Source organism: Saccopteryx leptura, chromosome 12, assembly GCF_036850995.1.
Source record: "Saccopteryx leptura isolate mSacLep1 chromosome 12, mSacLep1_pri_phased_curated, whole genome shotgun sequence".
Classification (NCBI taxonomy): Eukaryota; Metazoa; Chordata; class Mammalia; order Chiroptera; family Emballonuridae; genus Saccopteryx; species Saccopteryx leptura.
The window spans coordinates 53,033,183-53,058,954 of NC_089514.1; the positions used below are offsets into that span (position 1 = coordinate 53,033,183).

Consider the following 25,772-nt stretch of genomic DNA (forward strand, 5'->3'; position numbering starts at 1 on the left):
AGAAAAAAAAGATTAAAATATGAATAATAAAGTGACAATAAATGCACATTTATCAACAATTACTTTAAATAAAAATATATCAAATGTTTCAATCAAAAGATATATAGAGGCTGAATGAAAAGAAAAACAAGACTCTTATATGTGATGTTGTAAGAGCATCATCTCAGATTGAAAGACAAAACAAACTGAAATCAAAAGGATGGAAAAAATATTTCATGAAAATTAAAAATAACAAGGAAAGAAAAAGCTGGGGAAGCAATGTTTATATCAGACAAAATAGATTTTTAAAACATAAGCTATATAACAAACAACAAAGAAGGACCTAACAATTCTACTTCTCGGTATTTATCTGGAGAAACCCAAAATACTAAAATCAAAAAGTTATATACATCCATATGTTCTTAGCAGTATTATTTATAATAGCCAAAAGCAATCTAAGTTTATACCAATAGATGAATAAATAAAGAAGTAGTAATCAGCCATGAGAAAGAATTAAATCTTGCCATCTGCAACCACATGGATGAACCTAGAGGGTACTGTGCTGAGTGAAAAAAGTTAGACAGAGGAAGACAATGCCATATGATTTTACTTATATGTGAAATCTAATAAAATAAAATAAATGAACAAGCAGAAGAGAAAAGACTTCTAGACACAGAGAACATTTTGATGGTTGCCAGATGGGAGGGGTATTTAGGAGATGGGTAAAAAATGTGAAGAGATTAAGAAGTACAAATTGATAGTTACAGAACAGTCTTGGAGATGTAAAGTACAGCATCGGGAATGTAATCGATAATACTGTAATAACTATGTATAATGTCAGATGGTATTAGATTTATCAGGGTGATCACTTATTAATTTATCACTGGATTAAATCTATATAATTAAGTCTAATCAGTGGGTTGTACACTTGAAACTAATATAATCCAATATGTCAACTGTAACTGAAAAATAAAAAATTATTGAAAGTTTAAAAAAGTTATGTGAATGGCAAATGAGCATAGGAAAAGAAACTTCATATTCTATGTCATTAGAAAAATGCAAATTAAAGCAACAATAAGATATTACTACACACTTATGACAATAGCCAAAACCCAGAATACTGACAACATTAAATTCTGGCAAGGATTTGGAACAATAGGAACTCTCCTCCATTACTGGTGGGAATCCCAAAGAGTACATTGACCTTGGAAGACTGGTGGCTTCTTGCACTCCAGAATGCTCAGCAATAGAGTTGAAAAGTTACACCACACAAAAACCTGCACATAGATGTTTATAGTAGCTTTATTCAAAGTTGTCAAAACTTAGAAGCCATCAACATGTGCTTCAGTAGGTGAATAGATAAATTAATTGTGGTACATCTGGTACATCCAGAAAATGAAATATTTATCCACAGCTAAAAAGAAATGAGCTATCAAGCCATGAACATCAAAGAAACTGAAATGTGTATCAGTAATAAAAAGAAGCCAATTTAAAATGTTATGTTTTATGTGATTCCAGCTATGTGACATTCTGAAAATGGCAAACTCTGGAGACAGTAAAAAGGTCAAAGGTTGCCAGGGGTTAGGGATTAGAGAGGAATGAATGGGTTCAGTACAGAGGAATTTTAGGTCACTGGAACTTCTCTGCATGATACTCTAATGGTAGATTCATGTCATTTTATATATCCCACCTCAGAGTGTGCAATACCCCTAATATTAACTACAGACTTTGGGCGATAATGATGTGTTGGTGTAGGTTCATTACCTGTAACAAATGTAACACTCTGGTGGGGAATATTGATACTCAGGAGGCTACGCATGTTTGGGAGTAGAATTATATGGACAATCTGCGTACCTTCCATTCAATTTTACTGTGAATCTAATTAAAATTGTTCTAAAAATAAAGTCTATTATTAAAAAATAATTTTAACTGTGCATTGCCTATATTAATATTGTTTCTCTAAGCATTAGGAGCTTTAATTTCAATTCTTCAACTCTTTCTTCTTTATTAGATTAAGAACATTTTCTTCTACTCCTAGCTAACATTTTTTTAATTAATTATAAAAAGTCATTTGCTTTATCTTATTTTTCAACATTAAATAAGTCAAAGCATATAATTTGTTGTTAAATTATTAAGGTAATGAATTAAGAGATTTCCTACTACTGAATCATCCTTGTAGTATTAAAATTTATGTCATACATTTACTGGGAATGTTTGGATACTCAGAAATATATCTGTTTCTAGTTTGCTTTTTTTGTCCAATATTGTTATTGGGGTTCCCATCGCTCCACATGAATTAAAAGACTTAAAAACCTTTTATCTTTTTCTATCTTCTCAGCAATTCTTAAAGATTTTATACAATTTTCTACCATATATTCTATATATGACTAAAAGTTAAATTAATGGATTGAAAGTTGGTCTAAAACAAACAGGACCCCTAAGCAAAATAAAATCAAAAGCAAATAGGTAATAACAATTTCATTCTTTTCTATTAAATTCTCTTAAAATTTATATGTATCATGTGCCCTTAATTTTTTTTCTCTAAAAAATAGTTTAAAATCTACAGATGGCAAAGTGGTATTTGTGAATACAAGTACCAGTTTTATTTATTTAAAAATCTAACTTTTATATGATCATAAAATTTTTTAAAACATTTCTAAACATGTGACCTCAAAATTTTTCCTTTGTAAAATAAAAAGTCAATTTTATAAGTAAAATAGAAAAGGTTCTTTTCTGATATTTGCCCATTTCCTAGAACACAGTACTAATCTAAGCCCTAATTCAAGGTCCACATTGACAGGGAGCTTTTCCTCCGAGTCCCCTCTGATTAGGCCCTTGAGTTCTAGGGAAATGGAAATACCTGTAAGAATGTGGCCTGATTCTTAAAATAAAATAATGATTTAGGCCCCAGGGAAGATTTAGGTCAGTTTTATTTGACACAGACATTGGCAAATTTTTAATAACTTAAATGTTATTATAGATAGAAACTAATTAAAATGTTTGCCACACCAATGGAGCTTTTAATGTTTCTATCATCAGGAAAAATGCCGGAAATTCAGAATCTCTTCAAAAAAGAAAAAACATGTTCAACTATGATATAATTAGCAGTTTCTATGGCTTTTGTTCTTAAGAGACAATAATAGTTTTGATTCTTTAAAATGTCTAATTATATGGGAAGGAAATTCAAAGCAAAAAGGAAGATAATTTTTAGCATAATTCTCAAAGTAATTAGAGTTTGCAGAAAACAATTCTTATTATAAACCCTGTTTAATCTGTAAGATCTCATTATCCTTTAAGAAATAAAAATTCAAATTTAGCTATCATTTTTGAATTTCCCTAATCTCAATGTGTTTAAAATCAATAATTATTGTTTTAATACAACTTTCTCTTATTTTGAGATCTTTTTATTTTTAGGATTATATCTACGTTAACTGATAGTGATAAAGTTGTCAACTATAGTTACATAAAATTTAGAAGCTTTTTTTTACTTAAGGTTTTATTTACTGATTTTACAGAGAAAAGAGGGAGGGATGTGAAGTATCAACTCATAGTTGCTTCACTTCAGTTGTTCATTGATTGCTTGTCGTGTGTGCCATTACTGGGCAAGCCCAGGGTTTTGAATTGGTGATCTCAGTGTTCCAGGTTGATGCTCTATCCACTGTGCAATCACAAACCAGGTAGAAGTTTATTAATATCAGAAAAGCTATGTTATATATAGATATATGATCATATCACAATCTTAAAATTTAAGGCTGCAATTCCAAATTTATTGTTGTAACATGAAATGTATAATTTTTTAATTTGAGTTTAATACTCTTTCTTTGCACTGAAAATCTACCTAGTTTTCATTACTGGATGCTTTTGGCAAAAAGATGCTTACTGGGAAAGATAAATTATCACATATATTAAATACTATGTTGCTGTTTTATCATCCAGTTTATCACTTAGAATTGTATTAGTCCTAGTCTAGTTCTAGTGAAAGACAGTTAATTTATCTTAACCTGTTTTGAAAACAACTTTAAAAAATAAACACTGGAGGCTTCTTTGAGGCTCTTTGAACCTTAGAAGTCAACACCTTTACCATAATTAAAAAAAAATTCTTAACATTTAACAGGACATGGAGTTGCAGGAGATTTTATGGGTTATCAGAAGGTGCAAGCAACTGTAACAAGGTGACACTTGCTCAGTAGAATGATTCGAGGCAAATAAGGTGAGTTTTAGTAGTTATATAGGGGGCCTTTCATTGGTTGTTGCTTGAATTGCAACCATTCTATTTAAAATATATGCTTAGTGTTTTTATCTCCCAAGTTTAAATGAAAGCAAAAGCCACTAATTTAAGAAGGCCAATCTTAGAAACATTTCAGTTTGAATTAGACCATATCATGTGCAATAAAGTGATTCTAAACAACAAACACATTCACTCTGACATTCTTGTGAGCTGGCATCAATTTAAGCAGAAACATGAAATACTCTACTCAGAAACACAACCATTATGTCTCTGTGTCTCTCTTTAACAATCAAATATGTAATATATTTTGGTAGTTTAGTCTAGTCCTCAAATTTTAATGTATGATCTTAATAGAGTGAAGGTTCTGAGTCAGTATGTCTGATGAGCCCTAAGATATGCATTTCTAACAACCTCCCAGGAGGCGCACTGTAACTAGTCCAAGGACCAGACTCTTAGTAGCAACAGTTTATACCAGCTGAGTTTTTAGTAATTTCAGCTATGTATAAATAACACAGTTCATTCTGGAAACCACTGTAGAACAGAGTCTTTACCTCTGACAAATCTTTGTTTTTTAAAATGCAGGCACTTGTGTTTTACAAAATCTAACTTGATAAAAATTTCTTACATTTAAAATCTTTAATAAAAACAGAACTATGCAATTTTTTTAAATGGAAAATATTAAAATGGACTTATTATTTTAAAAAGAACAAACAAAGAGTTCAGAAGTTATGGATTTAGTCTCAGTTTTCACTCAAATCAGGTTACTACTATGCTCTTGCATGTTATTTAATTTTATTACTGCAGTATTCTATTTCACAAGGTTTTGGGGAAGATGAAGTGAATCTTATAGGAAGCACTTTGAAGGGTATAAACACTATTGGATTTCCGTTTTTCACAATCATTTTATTTCTTTATGTAAGGATATCAATATTTCAAAACATTTCTTTAATTATTAAAACTTTCTAATATTTACTGTAATCATGCTAAATGTCAAAGCATTTATAGTTTGGTGGATGCAATTTAAAATTGTTGCTGATGCTTAAATTAATTTTTGGTCTTTGTTCAACGAAAGCATTCCATTAAGTCTATTCCTTACATTTCTCTTTGCAACTCTTTGTTACTGTTTCTACGTTAAGAATGATTATGTATTTTGAGTGCTAATATAGAATTGTTCCTATAAACATCTAATCAAGACTAATAATAATGTTTTCTAAACCAATCTGATAGTTCAAAATAGTCTATTGTAGAGTTTGCCACTTTAGTTTAATAACATTTAAAATACATTTAATTTTATTTTCTGGTGAACCCACTATTTCTACTTTCTTCCATGATATATGTAGTAAAACATTCATAGAACCATTACCTGAATGATACTCTGGTGAGTCTTATAAAATTACATATTCTTATAACAAATGTCTTACCACACAGCAAGAAATGTTATATATACATATATATGCTTTTGGCAAAAAGATGCTTACAAAAAGATGCTATATATATAATAGTTAAAAACACCAAGGAAGCCCTGGCGGGTTGGCTCAGCGGTAGAGCGTTGGCCTGGCGTGCGGGGGACCCAGGTTTGATTCCCGGCCAGGGCACATAGGAGAAGCGCCCATTTGCTTCTCCACCCCCCCCCTTCCTCTCTGTCTCTCTCTTCCCCTCCCGCAGCCAAGGCTCCATTGGAGCAAAGATGGCCCGGGCCCTGGGGATGGCTCCTTGGCCTCTGTCCCAGGTGCTAGAGTGGCTCTGGTCGCGGCAGAGCGACGCCCCGGAGGGGCAGAGCACCCCCCCGCTGGTGGGCAGAGCGTCGCCCCTGGTGGGCGGGTCGGATGGATCCCGGTCGGGCGCATGCGGGAGTCTGTCTGTCTGTCTCTCCCCGTTTCCAGCTTCAGAAAAATACAAAAAAAAAAAAACAAAAACACCAAGAAAACTAGATTTCCCATCTTTTTAAGTAATATTCCTCAAGACTGAGCCCCTCCCCAAGAAAAGAAATGCTTGTAGATTATCTGTAACTAGAAAGGCAGAAAAAAATGACAACACAACTTACATATTTAAATAAAAAATGCCCTCCAAATTGAAAAAATACTATGTTTTTGTTTAATATAGAAAATGAAGGCTGTATAACTATTGTTATGTATAAATTTTATTGTAAATAGTATTGACATAAAACTTATGTAAGGAGATATTCAGAACATGCATTTTTAAACTTTTGTTCAACTACTGCTTTAAATCAGACTAAAAACTAAAATTTAAGCAAAGATAAAATGCTTTTACTCTCAGAAAAATATTTGTATGAAGAATCATGATTAATGTTAATAATTATTTTTGTGTGTTTATTAAAGCTCAGGGACCAGTGAAAAAGTCCTTAATTACTAATCTATTAGAAAACAGCCTGAAGCATCTACTCTTACTAAAGCACTGCGAACCTTGAATATAAAAGAATGTTGATTCTGGTTTCTTCCATCTCCTTATTTCTCCCATACCATCAATGTCTTTTATGTCTCATTATTTTGGGAATGACTTTCTCTCTTAAAAATTTCTTTATTTTTAGGAATGTGTGCCATTAAAATAAAATCTAAAAATTTATAGATTATCTAAAAATTTATAGTTACAATGATTTTCAACTATTTTTTCAAAACCTCAAAAAATGGTTTCCAATTATTTGGGTTTTTATTTTTTTGGACTCTCACATACACATATTGTCTAAGAGCAGATTGAAGGTATGTGGGCAAAAGATGCTTTCTCATATGTTGTTATATCTTTCTATCATTTTATAGTGAAAGTGTCAATCAGTGGTTCTGATATTGAGTTAATGCTTGAAAATCAAATGAATCAAAAAATTCATATTTCCTTAAAAAACAGATGATATTACCTCTCCCCTTTATGGGTGTTTAAAGATATTAAATCTTGGTCATTTCTTGTAGCAATATTTTTTCTGCTGGATCTCCTTGGCCAAGGGAAACAAAAGGAAAAATAAACAATTGGGGCTACATCAAACTAAAAAGTTTTTGCACAGCACATTTATACAAAATCAAAAAGACAAAATTAATCAAAGTAAATTTGTTGAGATTTTGCAAATCTTCACAACATAGCTAACTTTGTCTTTGGAGCTGGCACTGTGACATCACTACCAGTGACTGCACACTGCTGGGCCGGCCAAGTCTGCCCGAGAGTTCACCTTCCTGTCGCCACAGTCCTAGCACCAGCAGCGCTTTTCAGTTGCCTTCTACAAGTTGCTCTCACATAGTAATTAGAAATAAACAAGGAAAGAAATACAAGTAGTTCCAGTTTGGAAAATTAGTTCACATTTTGAGATTCTTTAACAGATCTCAAGGTCTGCCAAAGGCAATTATGTTATACTTTTCCTAATTTGAGCACTGATTGATTAATCAGTGTTGGTTATATTTACTTTGATATCTATGAAGAATGCATTTTTTTCACTTTTTTTAAATTTAAAGGATATCAACAAAAATAACACAAGGAGGTTAATTATTAGCATTTTTATGGGAAGCAGCACTATCCCACTACTTCAGTAATTTCTTTTCAATGAAAATATTTAATATGTTTACAGAAAACACATAAAGGTTGTTAAACAAAGATCCTGTACCTTATTGGTTTATCCTAGGCATTTAATCCTAAATTTCAGAATTTGAATTGCTAACATGATTAGATTTCCCTTTAATTCACCCCAAAATGAGTAATATTTTGTGGTAATACAAGAGATTGGTTTCCTTTCTTCCAAATTAATTTTTTGTTTTATTTGCAAAATTGCTTTTTTATCTTGCAAAACAAGGGTATAATTTTTTCATTAATCCTTTTTCTTGTATTATATCATTCATTCTTAAATGTGTTTAAAAAATACATTTGATAAACTGTGACTCTATGGATGTTAAACAGACATCATAAAAACACTATATTAGAATTAACTGCATTTTAGAAATCATAAATGGTGATGAAAATAAGTAAAGTAAAAGCCACATAGGAAATAAGTGGAGGACCTTGAAGATAAACTCAGGCAAACTGACCCAGAAATTATGAATCAGATTCACTGAATTGTTTCTTATGTGATATGTTTAGGGTGTAAGGCACTGTATTAAATACACACATGTATTTATGTGCTCTTGGGATAGTCAAAGATATTGAAAGTTGGGAAAGATTAAAATACACTGGGAGAATGGAATGGTTAAATGAAAAATATAGTCAATTTGAGGACAACCAACTCTATTTGATTTGAATTTGTTAGTGTTTAATATTGGAAAGGTCAGTTAGGATTAGATGTCAAAGGACTTGACAGGGAGTGAAATCTGGATTTAATTCACTTCAAAATTGAGAGACATAAATGATTTTTGAATGGAAAAGTGTGATAAACATCAGAGTTGTATTTAGGAAGATCTCTGCCTGTGGTATCTACAAAAGAAAAATATGTACGACTCATTGTGTTAGGCTGTCTTAAAAATTAAACATGACTGAAATAAATTTTTTAAAAAGTTTAAAAAAAGGTTAAAAAAAAAGGACACCAAACCTTTCCTGTGTCAGAGCCAGAGTCACAGGGCTGTGGCTGCAGGACACCTGCTACTCAGTCAGTTTACTGACTGAAATAAATCTTGATGAGTCAACATTTTTGACTCAGGATTAATTTTATTGAGCATTTCAAAATTATAACTCAAAAATGTTAGGGTAAACATATGAACATCTTATCAACACAAAAAGTCATTATTTAATAACCTTTTTTCATTTATATATTATCATATTAGTTTTTGAGACATAGTAATTAAATCCTTCCAGTTTGAAAGCTTCTGAAATCTACCACTATGGAATTATTTGTGTCAGACTACATTTAATAATACTATAAACTTATTCTTTCCACTGAGGTGATGAGAACATAGTAAGGGTTTTTTCTTTTCTTTTTTTTTTTTTTCTTTTTCTTTTCTTTTCTTTTTCTTTCTTTCTTTTTCTTTTTTTGTCAGAGAATGAGGTTGGGCAAAACTATCCATCCATTAAAGCTCAATGGCATAAAATCCTTTAATTCCACAACCCCTGCTGTTGGGGAGCTCTGGGCTCATCACACTTAACCTCTGCCTAGACTTCTCAGAAAAGAATTTGTTTCAGTCCATTCATAGTTTCAATAGTTGAGCAAGCCACACGCAACTGCACACTGGTTTTTTACCCTGAGCACACTAATCTGATTGTTTTTCCACTCTACAAACTCTGGGTCAACAATCAAGCTGCCGCCAGAAACTAATTAATTTGCAAACAGGCTTCTGTTTTCACAGAGGGAAATCTTTTGAGAGCCATGTCAGAGAGGCCAATCACACCATGGTTACACGTATTGTCATGGCATCCACTTCTCTGGGTAAATCTCTTGCTTGATGTCACTGCACACATGAACCCAGATTACTCAGTCAGCAGTAAATCCCTATTGAGGCCTTCTGAGCTCTGAATGTAGTGACTCTAGAAGAGGAAATTGGTATAGACAGGCTCTGTATTCATTAAACTGATGGTAAAACTAGAGAGAAACATTTTAAGAACTAAGGAAAAAAGGTGGCTTTAAAGAGTTTTCTAAGATGCCTCATTTTTATTGATTTCAATTTAAAAGTCAGATTCCCTTTAAGTGAGTTAAATGATTACCTTTGAATGTTATTTTTCTACTCTTACCTTCAACTATAAATTCTGGTTCAAAATTTGTGACTAATAGGCTATCCTTGAGAGATGTATTTTTTAGCCCACCATTAAATAATGTTAAAATAGTATATCCTAACTATTTTATTCTAGTACATTTTCTTAGAGCTCTGAGAAACACAAAATTATCTTCCAAACATTGCCTTAACTTTTATTGCAAAGTTGTATTCATTTTTCCTCATTACTGCCATGTACTTTCAAACAAAACCTGTTGAAAGTGATTATGTGCCTTAGACAAAGTAAAATAGAAATTAGGTCCTCTGAAAAGGATGTGAAGTAAAAGTATGTATTGGTAATTTTTTGCTGTTTTTGAAATCAAAAAGGCATGTTTAGTGAACTTTTTAAATATATTATTATATAAAGAGTAGAAATAATTCCATGGGGTATATTTTTAAAAGAGATTATAGTTGAGGGTATGCATTCTTCATTGGGATATAAAATTGGGGGAGGGTAATAGATTTATGAGAAAAAAACAGGGAACTACTTGGTTTTATGTAGGTGTAAATATGATTTTGAGATCTGTTTTTCTTTTTCAATTACAGTTTACTTTCTATATTATTTTGTGTTGACTTCAAGTGTACAACATAGTGATTAGTAGGTATGATCAACTTTAAAATATTACATATTCATGTTTCATCATAATTGCAGCAAAAAATAACCACAAATATGATCATTTTTATTTGTGACTCTATACAATGATACTTCAGAATTGTTTACTAACAGAGTGTAATTCATAGACGAAATTCAAAAGTTAAAAAGACTGCATCCTTGTTGTATCTTTCACAGGCTATGAAAACCAAGAAGACATCTGTGGTTTCTGTTGCTGCTTCAACTAAATGGTCATTCTTCTTCTGTAACTCATCTGCTTATATAACCATAAAATAAAGCTTTCAGAAAGCTTTTTTCTCTGAGTATAGCAAAATATATTACTAACTTACTTAAGCCAGAGAAATAATTCAAAATGGCATCACTGAGGAGTCTGACAGTATAAAAAACTGATAATTTGTTTTACTTATAAAAAATCTAATTGGATACTCTGACATAGTTTATACCTTTAAAGGTAATAGAAAAGAGTTGTACAAATGATTTGAGATTAGGTATCTGGTACCATGTAACATTAATTTGTAATTTATTTACAATCACATATTTTGGTTCTGTTTATATAAAATATATAACTTGTGGAGAAATTTGAATCTTTAGAGAACAAGAAATATCCTGCTGCATGACCACAGGAGGAAGTTATGCTCATTTTAATAAGGGCAGGCAAAGCTAATATAAGTGTTACAAGTGAGAGGAAGTAAAATTATGACTTGTATACCATTTCAATTACAGGAAAAAGCAAGTGAGTAGGTCTATCCATAGGCACAATACTTTTAGGAAATTCACTAAAAGAAAACAGGTCTTCCTGAAATGAGTGGGAATGCCTCATAATCTGGGACTGTAATTAGGTCTGTTTGTGTCCACTGGGCCTTGGCTCTCACAAGGATCCATGTGGTTTCATATATTAGACCCTACTGTGACTGCCCTTTCACCCTGACTCAAATTTAATCACTTACAGAATGAATATGACAAAGATTCTTAAGCATTCTCCATCTATTTAAAGTGGAATAAAGAATATATAGAAAATTCATATTTATTAAGTACTTATAATATGCCAATCCCTTGCTTAGTACTTTTTATAGATTATCACGTGGTCATTTTTTCACAACTGTAAGAGGTAGGTAGTAGTATAATCCAAAGTAAGGTGCAACTTCATCATACTCTAAAGATTATGGTCTTTCTTCCATAACATATAGCATTCTAGTACTAGTCCAAGAAGTAAACAATACTGAAAATAGTGTCCATAAAATAGAAAAATGAATGTGGATTAGACATCTTTCTGCTCTAATGAATGGTTAATATGTACAAGAACAAGGTAATAATTTTTACATACTAAATGTTAAGAAATTGTGAGTATAAAAAAGCATAATCTTATTTGTATCCTTACTATGAATATACAATAAACATTTTTACCCAATTCTCATACTGTTAAAGTACCCCTAAAATGGAGCTAAAGTTTTAAAAATATATAATATTGAGAAACTTTATGAAGCACACAAAAAAATTCTGAATAAAGGCACATCATGGCAAACCCATACGAGTACATTTTCTGAAATCACAGTTATTCTAACTAACATTTAAAAGTCTTAAACTAACGAGCTAGTGTCAATGAAAACTTCTGAAAAAACCATTTTTGTTTCTTCACTCTAAAACTATTACTTATTCTTAGTATTTCCTGTTAAAATGAAACAAAATATAAATTATTATTGATACTATTATAATGTATAAATTTTAGCTACTAATTATGAAAATTCTATGAAGAACTGTATGCCAAAAAATTAGAAAACCTAGATGAAATGGACAAATTCCATGAAACATATAATATTTTATAAATCAATCTGGAAGAATCAGAAAACCTAAACAGACCAATTACAACAAATGAGATAAAAAAAAAAACAAAAAAAACTACCAACAAACAAAAGCCCAGAGCCCAATGGATTCACAAGTGAATTCTCCCAAATATTGAAAGAACTAACTTCTATCCTTCTCAAACTATTTCAAAAAATTCAAGAGGAAGGAAGACTTCCAAGCTCCTTTTATGAGGCAAGCATTTTTAATTCTGATTCCAAAACCAGTCAAAGACAACACAAATAGAGAAAATTATAGGCCAATATCCCTGATGAATCTAGGTGCTAAAATCCTCAACAAAATATTAGCCAACTGGATCCAGCAATATATGGAAAAAATCATACACCATGATCAAGTGGGATTTATTCTGGGGAGGCAAGACTGGTACAATATTCACAAATCAATCAATGAGATTCATCACATAAACAAAAGGAAGGAAAAACCCACATGATAATATCAATAGATGCAGAAAAAGCATTTAATAAAATCCAGCACCCATTCATGATCAAAACTCTCAGCAAAGTGGGAATACAGGGAACATACCTCAACATGATAAAGGACATCTATGACAAACCCACAGCCAACATCATACTCAATGGGCAAAAATTAAAAGCAATCCCTTTAAGATCAGGAACAAGGCAGGGGTGCCCCCTTTCACCACTCTTATTCAACATAGTCCTGTAAGTCCTAGCCACAGCAATCAGACAAGAAGAAGAAATAAAAGGCATCCAAATTGGAAAAGAAGAAGTAAAACTATCATTATTTGTAGATGATATGATATTGTATATGGAAAACTCTAAAGTCTCAGTCAGAAAACTACTGGATCTGATAAATAAATTTAGGAAGGTGGCAGGTATAAAATAATACTCAGAAATCAGTGGCATTTTTATACACCAACAATGAACAGTCAGAAAGAGAAATTAAGGAAACAACCCCCTTCACTACTGCAACCAAAAAATAAAGTATGTAGGAGTACATTTCACCAAGGAGATTAAAGATATGTACTCGAAAAATTATAAAACATTGATAAAAGAAATCAGGGAAGATACAAAAAGTGGAAACATATATTGATACCATGCTCATGGTGAGGGAAAATAAACATTATTAAAATGCCTATACTACCCAAAGCAATTTATAAATTCAATGCAATACCAATTAAAATACCAATGACATACTTCAAAGATATAGATCACATATTCCAAAAATTTATATGGAACCAAAAAAGAACACAAATAGTCTCAGCAATTTTGAAAAGGAAGAATAAAGTGGGAGGTATCACACTTCCTGATATCAAATTATACTACAAGGCCATTGTACTCAAAACAGTTTGGTACTGGCATAAGAACAGACATATAGATCAATGGAACAGAATAGAGAACCCAGAAATAAACCCACACCTTTTTGGACAACTGATATTTGACAATGGAGGTAGGAGCATACAATGTTGTAAAGACAGCCTCTTCAATAAATGGTGTTGGGAAAACTGGACAGCTACCTGCAAAAAAAATGAAACTAGACCACCAACTTACACCATTCACAAAAATAAACTCAAAATGGATAAAAGACTTAAATGTAAGTCGTGAAACCATAAGCATCTTAGAAGAAAACATAGGCAGTAAGCTCTCCGACATCTCTTGCAGCAATATATTTGCTGTTTTATCTCCATGCTCAAGGGAAATAAAAGACAAGATAAACTAATGGGACTATATCAAACTAAAAAGATTTGCACAGCTAAAAACAATAAGAACAGAATAAAATGACAAACTACACAATGGGAGAACATATTCAACAATACGTCTGATAAGGGATTAATAACCAAAATTTATAAAGAACTTGTAAAACTCAACACCATGAAGATAAACAACCCAATCAAAAAATGGGCAAAAGAAATGAATAGACAGTTCTCCAAAGAGGACATACAGATGGCCAATAGGCATATAAAAAAATGCTCAACATCACTAATCATTAGAGAAATGCAAATTAAAACCACAATGAGATATCACCTCACACCAGTCAGAATGCCACTCATCAACAAAACAACACATAACAAGTGCTGGCGAGGATGTGGAGAAAGGGGAACCCTCCTGCACTGCTGGTGGGAATGCAGACTGGTGCAGCCACCTTGGAAAATAGTATGGAGATTCCTCAAAAAATTAAAAATTGAACTGTGTTTTGACTCAGCCATCCCACTTTTAGGAATATACCCCAAGAACCCCATAGCACTGTTTCAAAAGGAGAAATGTACCTCCATGTTTATGGCAGCATTGTTCACAATAGCGAAGATCTGGAAACAACCCACGTGTTCATCATTAGACGAGTGGATTAAAAGCAGTAGTACATATATACAATGGAATACTACGAGGCCATGAAAAAAAGAGAAAATCTTACCTTTTGTGACAACATGGATGGAACTGGAAACTATTATGTTAAGTGAAATAAGCCAGGTAGAAAAAGAAAAATATCATATGACCTCACTCATTTGAGGAATCCAATGAACAATGTGAACTGAGGAACAGAATTGAGACAGAGGAGGGATCAAAGGGACCAGAGGAAAAGAGGACAGAGGGAAGGGGGATGATAGGATGGGATAAACCTGAGGGGGAGGGGAGAGGGCGGCAATGGAGATGTTGAGGGGCATATGGGGGAGGGAGGGTGCATTCGGGGCAACACTAGAATCCATGTATACACAATACATTAAAATCAATAATAAAAAATAATGAAATTCCACTAGAAATCAAGATAATTCACAATCCCATTGTATACAACTGTTTTGTTTTATCTTTATTTAGAAGGATATTAAATTTTATGAAAATAGGACAACTTATTTTTCCAGAAATAAATTGTTTGAATTGAGAAAGATAATGTAAATCTTATGCCAAAACTAATTCCAATAGAGCTTTCATAAAGTGTCTTGTAAGGTAATTTGAAACTTTAGGCAGCACAAATGATTGTGTAGTCTATGCTCATGCTTCAAAACTCATCCGTTTTACGCATGAACATGTGATCATTATGCTTCTCATTCTATTCTGCTCTGGTGTTTAATTTTGCGAGGCCTGCTAGTCTCCCAGCCCCTCGGTCCTCTCTCGAAGGCGTCTGTCTCCTTCATCTTGCAGCAGTTCTGGTGTCTGCACCCTGTCAAATGGAACCTTTGTGCTAATTTGGTAAAATCAGTTCTCACATTCAGTGCTGAGAGACTGATAACTGAATTCTCCAATCAACTACCCTTCTGCAGAGATGAAGTACAGAGCTGCAGACAATGACTGTTTTCCCACAGTGTAAAGTCCTCAGGCCCAGCTGTCAACATGTGAGTGTGCGCAGCACAAAAGCAGCTTTCACTTGATGACGTTTTTTCTTCCAAGGCCATAAAAATGAAATGGATACTGTATTCTCCTTTATGTTATTCCATCTCCTAATGAGGTTTTTTTTCTCAGGGACAGAGTGCATAGTAGATCAAAGTCTCCTTCTTGCAGAATAAAAACAAACATTTTCCTTCCTAAATAAATATTTCAAATCGAGAATAGACCAGATAGCGACCGTGGATATTCCAAAGTTGCCCTCGGGGATTTTGGAGTTAGGCTCACTTAAAGTTTTGCACAGACAGGCTTATCATGATCTCACTGTATTTTCTCTTTCTTAGTGAGACACAGTTTTTCTGATGGTCACGCAGCTATCACCACACTTCCTCTGTCCCCACGGGGAGGTATTTGACTATATGTCCAATCTTCTTTGATTACCACAGTGTTTGTACTTAATTATGCATGATGTTAGGCATCATCTACATTAAAGAGAACAACAATGGGGAAGCAATGTCAATCTTGTTTAAAACTTGAGAGAACAGAAAAAAAGAGAAGCTAAAATAAGTGACTTGTAAAGAAAAAAAGTCTAATTAAGAGTGACAAATAGCACAGGAGAGGTTTTTCTAAATGGAGGTTGATAAAAAGTGGTGAAAATTCATCAATGACCTTTGGAAGACCAGTTTCACAGGCTCAAAGTCAGGCTCAAAGTGGATAAAGTGGTGTAAATGCTTAGAAAACAAGTCTGTAACCAGGCTATAAACTTAGATATTCCCTGTATATGGACTTCATGGTATAATGTGACTGAAGGGCGAGTATGAAGAAGATAGATGAGCAAGTTTTCAGGTCAGAGGAAGAATCTGGTGGTGAAGAAGAGATAAAGACAGCAAAAGAAATGTAAATTGGGTAAATTTAAGGAAGATCATCAGTGCAATTAGGAGCAAAGGCAGAGAGTGAAATGTGGAAAGTAAGAGGCACACCATTCACAATAGTACATGAAAAATAATATGATCAGGAGGGAAGAGATGCTGATTAAGGTTATTTGTGGTCTGTTTTGTTTTGGTTACTTTAAAGTATGAGATATATCGGAACAAAGATTGTCACAGGCAAATCATGATCTCCTGATGTTTCCGTGAGGTTCAGAGGCAATATTTTCATTTTTTTCTGTAATAAATAAATGAAGTACGAAATGGTGAAATGAATTTTAGTTTCTCCAGAGGAAACAGCAGGAAAAACAAGCGTGGTAGAAGTGCAAAGAATGAGAATTAAGTATCTTGCTGGAAACATAGATGGACTATCAACTGTGAGTTTAATAAGTTGCCTTATTAAAATGAGGCATAAGAAACCAGGCAAAGGTTCATGGATGGAAGACTCGGAACTGGGCAGCTATATTTTATAAGGCCGAAGGCACATGAAGGTGGAGAGAATTATTTTAAATACAATATAACCATTACAAATTATGGGGACTGTTACAAAAACCTTTGATGAATGTGTAAGTGAATCACCAAAATGAAATCAAACTCTAGATATAAGAACATGTGGGGATTATTTTAGTTCAAAATCTGAATGAATATAGCATTTAATTATTTTAGGCATATAAATATTGTATGTTTTCTCCTATGTTAAAATTATTTATTCACTGAAGAGAGAGAGAAGAAAAAAGCATGTACTGATCAAGTAGTGAAGCCAATGCTAACGTTAGAGAAATTGTGTTCCTGTTCCAAATCCACTACTGGGTTAGATGTAATCTCAGGTAAGATATTAGGTTCAATTTCCTCACCTATAAAAAGGGAGACAGGGTTTCAGAAAGACTAAAGGAGAATCAAATTAAATGATATAAAAATCCTTTGACATTTTAAAAATAATTTCAATGTGGTTTTTCATTAGCACACTTTCAAAAAGTGAAAGACTTTAGATGATATTCTCAAAGCAATATGAGAGGTGTGGAAGGAAAACCCAGACTGCGTCATGAGCTTTGTTATGGTGTTCGTGTAAGAAAGGACTGGTAAGTCCTCTTATCATTTTCCATTGCCTCCCTTCCGTAGCTCCAGCCCAGATCTATTTCTTTCCATAGTTAACTACTGAGAAATTTCACTTTTGGCACAAAGCAAATATTTTCCTGAATTGTTAATCTCGCTTTTGACCAACTTTCTCACCGCCACAAGCTTAACTGCATACTAAATCTCGTCATATTGTTTGTACTAAAAAATGAAAGTTCTCCAGTTGCTTTCTATGGTTATACCTGGTACGTGTTTATGTTCTTACAAGTGCCACCTACCATTGAGCCACCTGGAGTCATGCTGCTCTGTCCTGATGGGGTGGTGGTGTCCAAGAGTTCGAAATATAGCAAAGTCTCGCCCCATAAAATCAGCAGCCGTCCCAGAGTACAATTCTCCATCTGTGTTGTGACAAAATAAAACCACATACACATACTTTAATTCAATTAAGGCAAAAAAAAAAAATAAACCAACAAAATGCAAGTTTGATGTTAAGACCATGCTAAAAAGAAAACAAATGTTGTCTATATTATTATGTAAAGCTACATATTTTTTAATATGTAGTATCTGACTACTCTTTTAGTACTAACTTTAAAAAATTGAGTAAAATATGATTCAGTGGATATTACTAAAACATGAAATTTTATTCTTTTCCACTATAACCAGAGACGAACTTACAAAGTGCATGCATTATTTGTGTTTATATGTATAAAGATACTATGATTCTAATGGTCTTGTTTATTAAGGGTAAGGAATCATTGTAAACTCATGCTTATGATTCTTATTTTATAAAAATGAAATACCTAATATTTTACTTTTTAATGGAATCATATTTTGCTATAATTTTGAAAGTATTAATATTTTCTTTGCCAATTTTTTTCTTCCTTTGCATATTTTAATATATCAACTTGGAAAAGTGTTTTAATTTAGTATCAGCTATGATACAGTTGAAAAGAATAAGTCTACCACATGACCTCAGATATAACAGATGTGTTTAGAGAGGAGGAAATTTTGACAAACACAGCTCACAGTCACTACAGTTCAAAATCTGTTGTGTTTAGACTCACTTCAACTTAAACTGAATTCACTCTAGGTCAGAGTTTAATGAGGGAAGACTGATACTCAGAAGGTAAAGGGTAGAAAGGAAAAGGAAAAAGGGAAGAGAAAGAGAAGTTCATATTTACTGAAGACCTCTCTGTGCTTGCTAGACAGTCAGGCCCTGACTTTGCACTTTCAAATTATCTCATTTAGTTCTGTCAATAACCCCATTACATAAACATGTCTGTATTTTACAGTTTAAGAAAGCAAGGTTTCTCAGCTAATGACTAGGCAAGTCAAGGTGAAAGTTCAAACACAGGCCTGTTTAAACTCAAGCCTCCTACAGCGAAATGTATGACTTTAAGAATCTGAAGTTTGTAATTGTAAAATTTTCCCCTGTAAACAGGAAGTGTCACATATTATTTCATTTAGAAAGTGCATTGTTGCATTAACTTACCGTGAATTATCAGCAAAACAAAATAATTAAAAATTATAAACTTTTCTCCAAATAGTATACCCTGACAGTAAAAATATATACTATCTTGTTGATTATTTGGATATGTTAATGTTTTAGAATTCATTTATTTGAAATGTATTCAGAAAATAGCGTACATAGATAAATTATAACGCAGCCAATTAAATAACACTATTTTCATTTTCAAAAGACATTTATACTTATTATATAAATGAATGAGAAACATTCTGTGACTCTTCAGTTATAAATGCCTTTGTGTAAGTTTTATTAATCTTATTCCTGTATTATATACTTTGCTAACACCTTCCATTTTCACTTGCAAATAAGGGCTTTGCAATATGAAATGGACTCTCGGGGGCAAACCCAAATCAGCTTCTTTGGTAGAACTCGTGGTTCTGTGATGTGTTTGAATGCCACAGCCCAGACTCTGAGAAACCCCAGAGAAGTGAGGAATAGTTACACAGAGAGACCACTGAAGAGCTCCAAGTTATGATTTAAAATATAAAGACACCTTATCTTGAAAAAAAAGTTTTTTAAAAAAATCACTTATTTTGGATTGCTGTGAATCAATTCATATAAAAATATTTTGATGGTTAAACAAAATATTAAGTACAGATAACAAGTTAAATAAATAGAACTCATACAACCTCCCAAATTGTCACAACATAGTGTCTTTATGATTCAAAAGCATCCAATGCCCTCTTCACTTAATTAAATATTAAGTTACATCTGACTTGTTTCCACCATAGCAAGCTGCAATAATATTTTATCTGACCACAAAATAAATAACCCTTTTAACCAATGTCATTACAGTAAAGTTAATTTAAAGAAAAAGAACCCTATTCTAAAGCACAAAAATGCTATAACTAAGCTAACAATAGGTTTGAAAGTTACATTGAAATGTTTAAATGCTTATTGTTGCCTTAAATTTTAACCTATATTCAATTGCTGTCCCTATGGGAGGTTTGTATATCCTCACTGATGTACCGTTTTTATTAAGGTTTATGTTTTATCATTTTACAAATAATTGATCTATAGATATGATATATTTTAAAACTTCTAGTGGACTATTTTTCTTCTTCTGTGTGGATAATAGAACATTATTATAACAATGGGTTGTAAAAGCTAAAATATTCATTCTAATTTTAAATATTTTCATGTTGAAATACCTGTCACGAGGTGCCTTATATCCTCTCTACCTTAAAAATCAAAAATATTAAATTATTAGTTGAACCTCATTGCTCTCCTAACCACATGTTAGGTGATGAAAATCAGGCAAGGTGAAAATAAGAACCCCCAAAAGGTGGAAACTGACAACATCATATCAGAATGAGTCAGACAGATCATGTCCAAGAGTAGGTATGATTAGAAATGTAATAAATGTCATTAATTCATTTTTTTTCTTTTAGCTTGATTTAGTGTGAGTAAAATCTATAATTATGGTTTTTATTACATGTAAACTCTATTCAGGAGAGAGCTGAAATAACAAAACATCAACATAAGAAACTGTTACTTAGATATAAACAGGTATTTGTTCCTCTTCTTTATTTGGTTAATGATTTTATAAGTTACACTTATTTTTTGTTATCCATTCCCACAAGAGTAAGGCAAAAATCAATACAAATGAAGACAAGGGAAGCATGACTGATTTGTTTCTCTTTTAACAATAGGTTGGTCATGTTGTCAATGAAAGTAGAAGAGCCATCTAGTACAAGGACTATTAATTTATTACTTTAAAAAAAGAATTAAATTAAATTGCCTTATAAACTAAAGGAAGGTTTTGGTTTGGACAATAGTTGCCTTTAGTTATAAGAAATTACCTCCCACCTGAATATTATTTTTGGCGAGAGTCAGAGTGGTTTCTGTGAGCTGGAGGGCACTAGATAATTAGGTGGCTGTGAAGGGTGTATTGTCATAGTGCTGGTGCTCAGTATCAGTAACAATCCTTTACAACAGGCCTTAGATCAGATTTCCTTCTGAGGTTTCTACAGGGTCTTTTCAAGAATAATTGCTCCAGAAAATACAGGACATATTTGTTGTTTTGATGCAAAATTATAGATGGTGGACAAATCTACTCTTGCATTCTCATTAAGCAGAAATATAATATTAACTCAGAGTATATTTCATTACTTGTGCATTTTCACCATGTGTTAAAGACTTTGTACATTCTGTGGTTATCTGAAATGATTGAATAATATATGAGTATAAGGAATTTACTATATACTTCAGTTGGCATATTTACAATTATGTTTAACAAAATGCCTACTTGCCAAATTTCTTTTTTAGTTTCTAGGTCAACTGTGAAGTTTTCAAATTATATGTTGATCCTTGGACACAATGATAATATGCCAGTCTTCTTGAGACTGTAGTGTATTAGTAAATGTAATTTTTAGAATAAAATAACATTATAATTAAGATAGATACTTTTGGTTTTCCATATAGCTACTAGTGAAAGAAAATATGATATTTGTTCAATTTTATTAAATATATGATAGAAACATATACCAAAGGAATTTTTATACATATTAAAAAATTATTGTGGAAACTGTCTGACAAGGTTTTTAAGTCTTATACAAAAGAAAATATAGCTCTTCGATATATCAGAAATAATACATTGAAATAATATATATTGATGCTGACAGATGTAACTAACTATTCAGAAATTTTCAAATATAAAAGTTGCTATTTGAATACACTGCCATTTTTTCTTAACTGTTGTCAGCTTTTTAAACTTTCTCTAAAGAAAGCATTCTTTACTGAGATGAACAGAACGTATAGTGGACTGCATTTCCACGATTGCTGAGTTATTTAAGCAACATGTGTTAGAAACCAAAGCTCACCTGTCCTCTGGACTTTCTGTTCACAAGTCAAAGTGAAGTAAAAATGTGGCTTAGATCAGTTAATGTATTAGATTAAAATTCCTAAGAAGGGTGTGGTGAGGAGAAACAGAAGGTGAGAAAACATTTCCTGATGAAATCGAAGCATTATTAACACAGGTGTAAAGTGTGACATGGATATGAGCAAGAAATCAAACAAACCTAAAGACCAAGCCATTATGTTAACACCTTAAGTCAATTCCACTCACAGAGTAGCAGAGTAATTAGAAACAGAGGCAAAGGAGAAATTTCTCCCTCTCTCTTTTTATTCTCTCTCTCTCTCTCTCTCTCTCTCTCTCTCTCTCTCTCTCACACACACACACACACACACACACACACAGAGAGAGATAAAATCTATTTTCTGAGACTAGAAAGCTATGGGAATAATTTCACATTTTTGCATTTATTGAGCACCTTTACTTTATACCAGTAAATCCAGGCAGGGGCTGCTAGGTCCAGGTCCAGAGCTTCCTACCAAAAGCCATGACTAGCCAGATTGAAATGAATTTAGGTGACTTGCCCCAACCCCGGGAGTTCCTGTAACTCTCCACCTGAGCAATCCGGATTGATACCTCAGACATCCTGCAGCTAGTCAACCCTCACATTCTGTTACTTAGCACCACCCTCCTCTCCCATTGTTTACCTGCCACAGGTAACAGAAGTTTTCGCCCTGCAGCAGGAACCACCAAACCCTGTTATATACCAGTGGTTCCCAACCTTTTTTGGGCCACAGACTGGTTTAATGTCAGAAAATACTTTCACTGACTGGCCTTTACAGTGGGATGGATAAATGAATGTATCACGTGACTTAGACAAGCGTCAAGAGTGAGTCTTAGACGGATGTAACAGATGGAATCTGGTCATTTTTTAAAAATAAAACATCGTTCAGATTAAATATAAATAAAACGGAAATAATGTAAGTTATTTATTCTTTCTCTGCCGACTGGTACCAAATGGCCCATGGACTGATACCGGTCCGTGGTCCGGGGGTTGGGGACCACTGCTATATACTAAGACTTCTCTCTAAGAGTTCTCTTCTCACAGCTGAGCCGCTAGGGTCTCAGCCCATCTGTTCTTATAAAACATAAATAAATAAATGTCTTATAAAACTCATCAGGCCTTGTGCGTCCCTCCTTTGGTGATCTAACGGGGCAAAAGTAGGCCTACCATTGTTCATATGAAAAATAATACAATAATTAATAAATAAGAATAAACTCTGTGTTTTGCGTACTCATACCTATAAAACTAGTTTTACCTCACCCTGTATAATGTGTTGGTTTTGTTACCAATGTTGTCCTTTAAAACTAACATTTTTGGGGTAATTAATATGTGCACATGGAACAAAATTACTAAAATATAAAAATGTATAAGGTACCAAGTCTGTCTCCAAGACTTTATACAGGCAACCATTGTTACCAGTGGTTTTTTGTTTGCTTTTATTTTCACATATATTTCAGAATATGTAATTACAAAAATGTAATAGCATACTATTATACTGTCGTATTTAAGTCTCACAGTAAACCACTGGAAATAGCTTAACAAAACCAATATATATTAAAAAAAACTGACACTCAGAAAGGTTCAGATTTCTCATTTATAGTTAATTAATTTAAGGAGTACCTTGTTTACAGCAGTGGTAGTCAACCTGATCCCTACCGCCCACTAGTGGGTGTTCCAGCTTTCATGGTGGGTGGTAGCGGAGCAACAAAAGTATAAATAAAGAGATAGGCCCTGGCCGGTTGGCTCAGTGGTAGAGTGTCGGCCTGGCGTGCAGGAGTCCAGGGTTCGATTCCTGGTCAGGGCACACAGGAGAAGCGCCCATGTACTTCTCCACCCCTCCCAGTCTCTTTCCTCTCTGTCTCTCTCTTCCCCTCCCGCAGCCAAGACTCCATTGGAGCAAAGTTTGCCTGGGCGCTGGGGATGGCTCTATGGCCTCTGCCTCAGGTGCTAGAATGGCTCTGGTTGCAACAGAGCAACGCCCCAGATGGGCAAAGCATTGCCCCCTGGTGGGTATGCCGGGTGGATCCCGGTAGGGCACATGCGGGAGTCTGTCTGACTGCCTCCCTGTTTCCAACTTCAGAAAAATACAAAAAAAAAAAAAAAAAAAAGAGATAGATTTAACTAGAGTAAGTTGTTTTATAAAGATTTATTCTGTCAAATTTAGTGAAAATCCGACATAAAGTACTTGGTAAGTAATTATTAGTATATGCTTTAACTTGCTGTAACTCTGCTTTATAAATTTTATAAAGTAAAGTTACTTTCCTACTTTATAAATCACCATTACTGTGGAACCGGTGGGTGGTTAGAGAATGTTACTACTAACAGAGATACAAGAGTGGGCGGTAGGTATAAAAAAGTTGACTACATCTTCTCTACAGTAAGAGTATTTCTTAATGCAAAATTATGATCTTTCTTAAAGCAAGGCAAAATTCTAACTCAAGAAAACAAACCTTACCTAACAGTCCAGACCCTTGAAATAGATCTCAATAATATGTTAGTGATGGAATATTTCTAATTTTTTAGCACTGCAATGACTGTAGAAGATCTCAATGAGGAAATACAAGTACTTACAAGTTGACTGTTTCTCTCTTGTCATGAAAATATGAGATGATACTTAGTGCAAAAAAACTAATTTTCATTCTTTTATTGTGTTTACACTTGGTATTTATTCTGAGCAGGACAGCAACTAGTATTTTTAAAGAAGAACTTTTTAAAAATGCTATAAACATATTTCTTAGTGGGTGCAATAAGATACATTAAAAAATATTAGAGCAATTTCATATTGACAATGGTTTAGATTAAAAGAGATTTGAAAAACTAACTTTACTACTGTGATTTTAGAAACAGACAAATGATAGGATTTGGGGATTTAGTTCGGCAGCTATGTCCTCAGGAGATAATCCATATTTTCTATGGTCATCAGTTTAAGATTCCATGGCATTTTGAAAAGAGCTTACTAAACCTTGATAGATTTCACAAACTAAGTTTTTTAAGCTATCATTTTGTTTTAAAGTGTATTACTAGTTGAAACTGCTTATTAGAGGGTATAAAAAGTATCTGCTGACAAGCCCATCCAGTCACTTTAGAAGTGGTTTGTGCCAAACATGAAATTTCATTTCTCAGTATTGGGAAAGTAAGCAGTCCAGAACCACATGAAAATTTATCTTATATGCTAAAATAAAGAAAATATTTTCACAATCTTTTGGGTAGATAAGTTTTTCCAACAGTCATTTTCTAAAATATAATGTATCACTTGTATATTTCAGTGACAGTAGTCACCCTTATAGGTTAAAGTTTGGTAAGTGCAGTAGAAAATATTTATGTTTAAAAAAACTCCATTTAAATTATTAAGTATTCTTATTAAATCAGTACAATAGGAATTGCCAAGAGAAATACAAGAAGGAGAATTAAATGTACTGTAAAAGAATTTATGGCATAGAAATAAAAGAAGCAAATAACCTCAATCAAGGAAGTCACAGCTCTTGAATTGGTGTTGCAGATATTTTGAGGGACTTTACTAGGTCTAATGTGGCCTGCTGATTTTTCTGTATATTGCTTTTCAGTTGATTCAGAAATTAATTTAGGTTGACTTGAATAACCTTCTTTGTAAGTAAGCACTAAAATCTGTAAAAGTTACTCAATTATTTTACCATATTAGATAGATGAGGTCTGGACTTCTATTTTAAAGTTGCTTTTCTGAAATGCCTATTGTTTTTTCAGTCATACATTCTCTCTGTGACTCAAAATACTTCCTCCGTTCTC

The 25,772-nt window shown here is 33.0% G+C and overlaps 1 protein-coding gene across 2 annotated transcripts in view; it reads right to left on the bottom strand.

Annotated features, from left to right (window-relative positions):
* Window positions 1-25,772, bottom strand: part of SEMA3A (semaphorin 3A) — a 612,798-nt gene that overhangs the window by 74,685 nt on the left and 512,341 nt on the right. For both annotated transcript variants that reach the window (XM_066353930.1, XM_066353929.1), the window contains one exon: window positions 17,903-18,022. In XM_066353930.1, coding sequence (XP_066210027.1) covers window positions 17,903-18,022 — 120 coding nt within the window. The remainder of the gene's footprint in view (window positions 1-17,902; window positions 18,023-25,772) is intronic.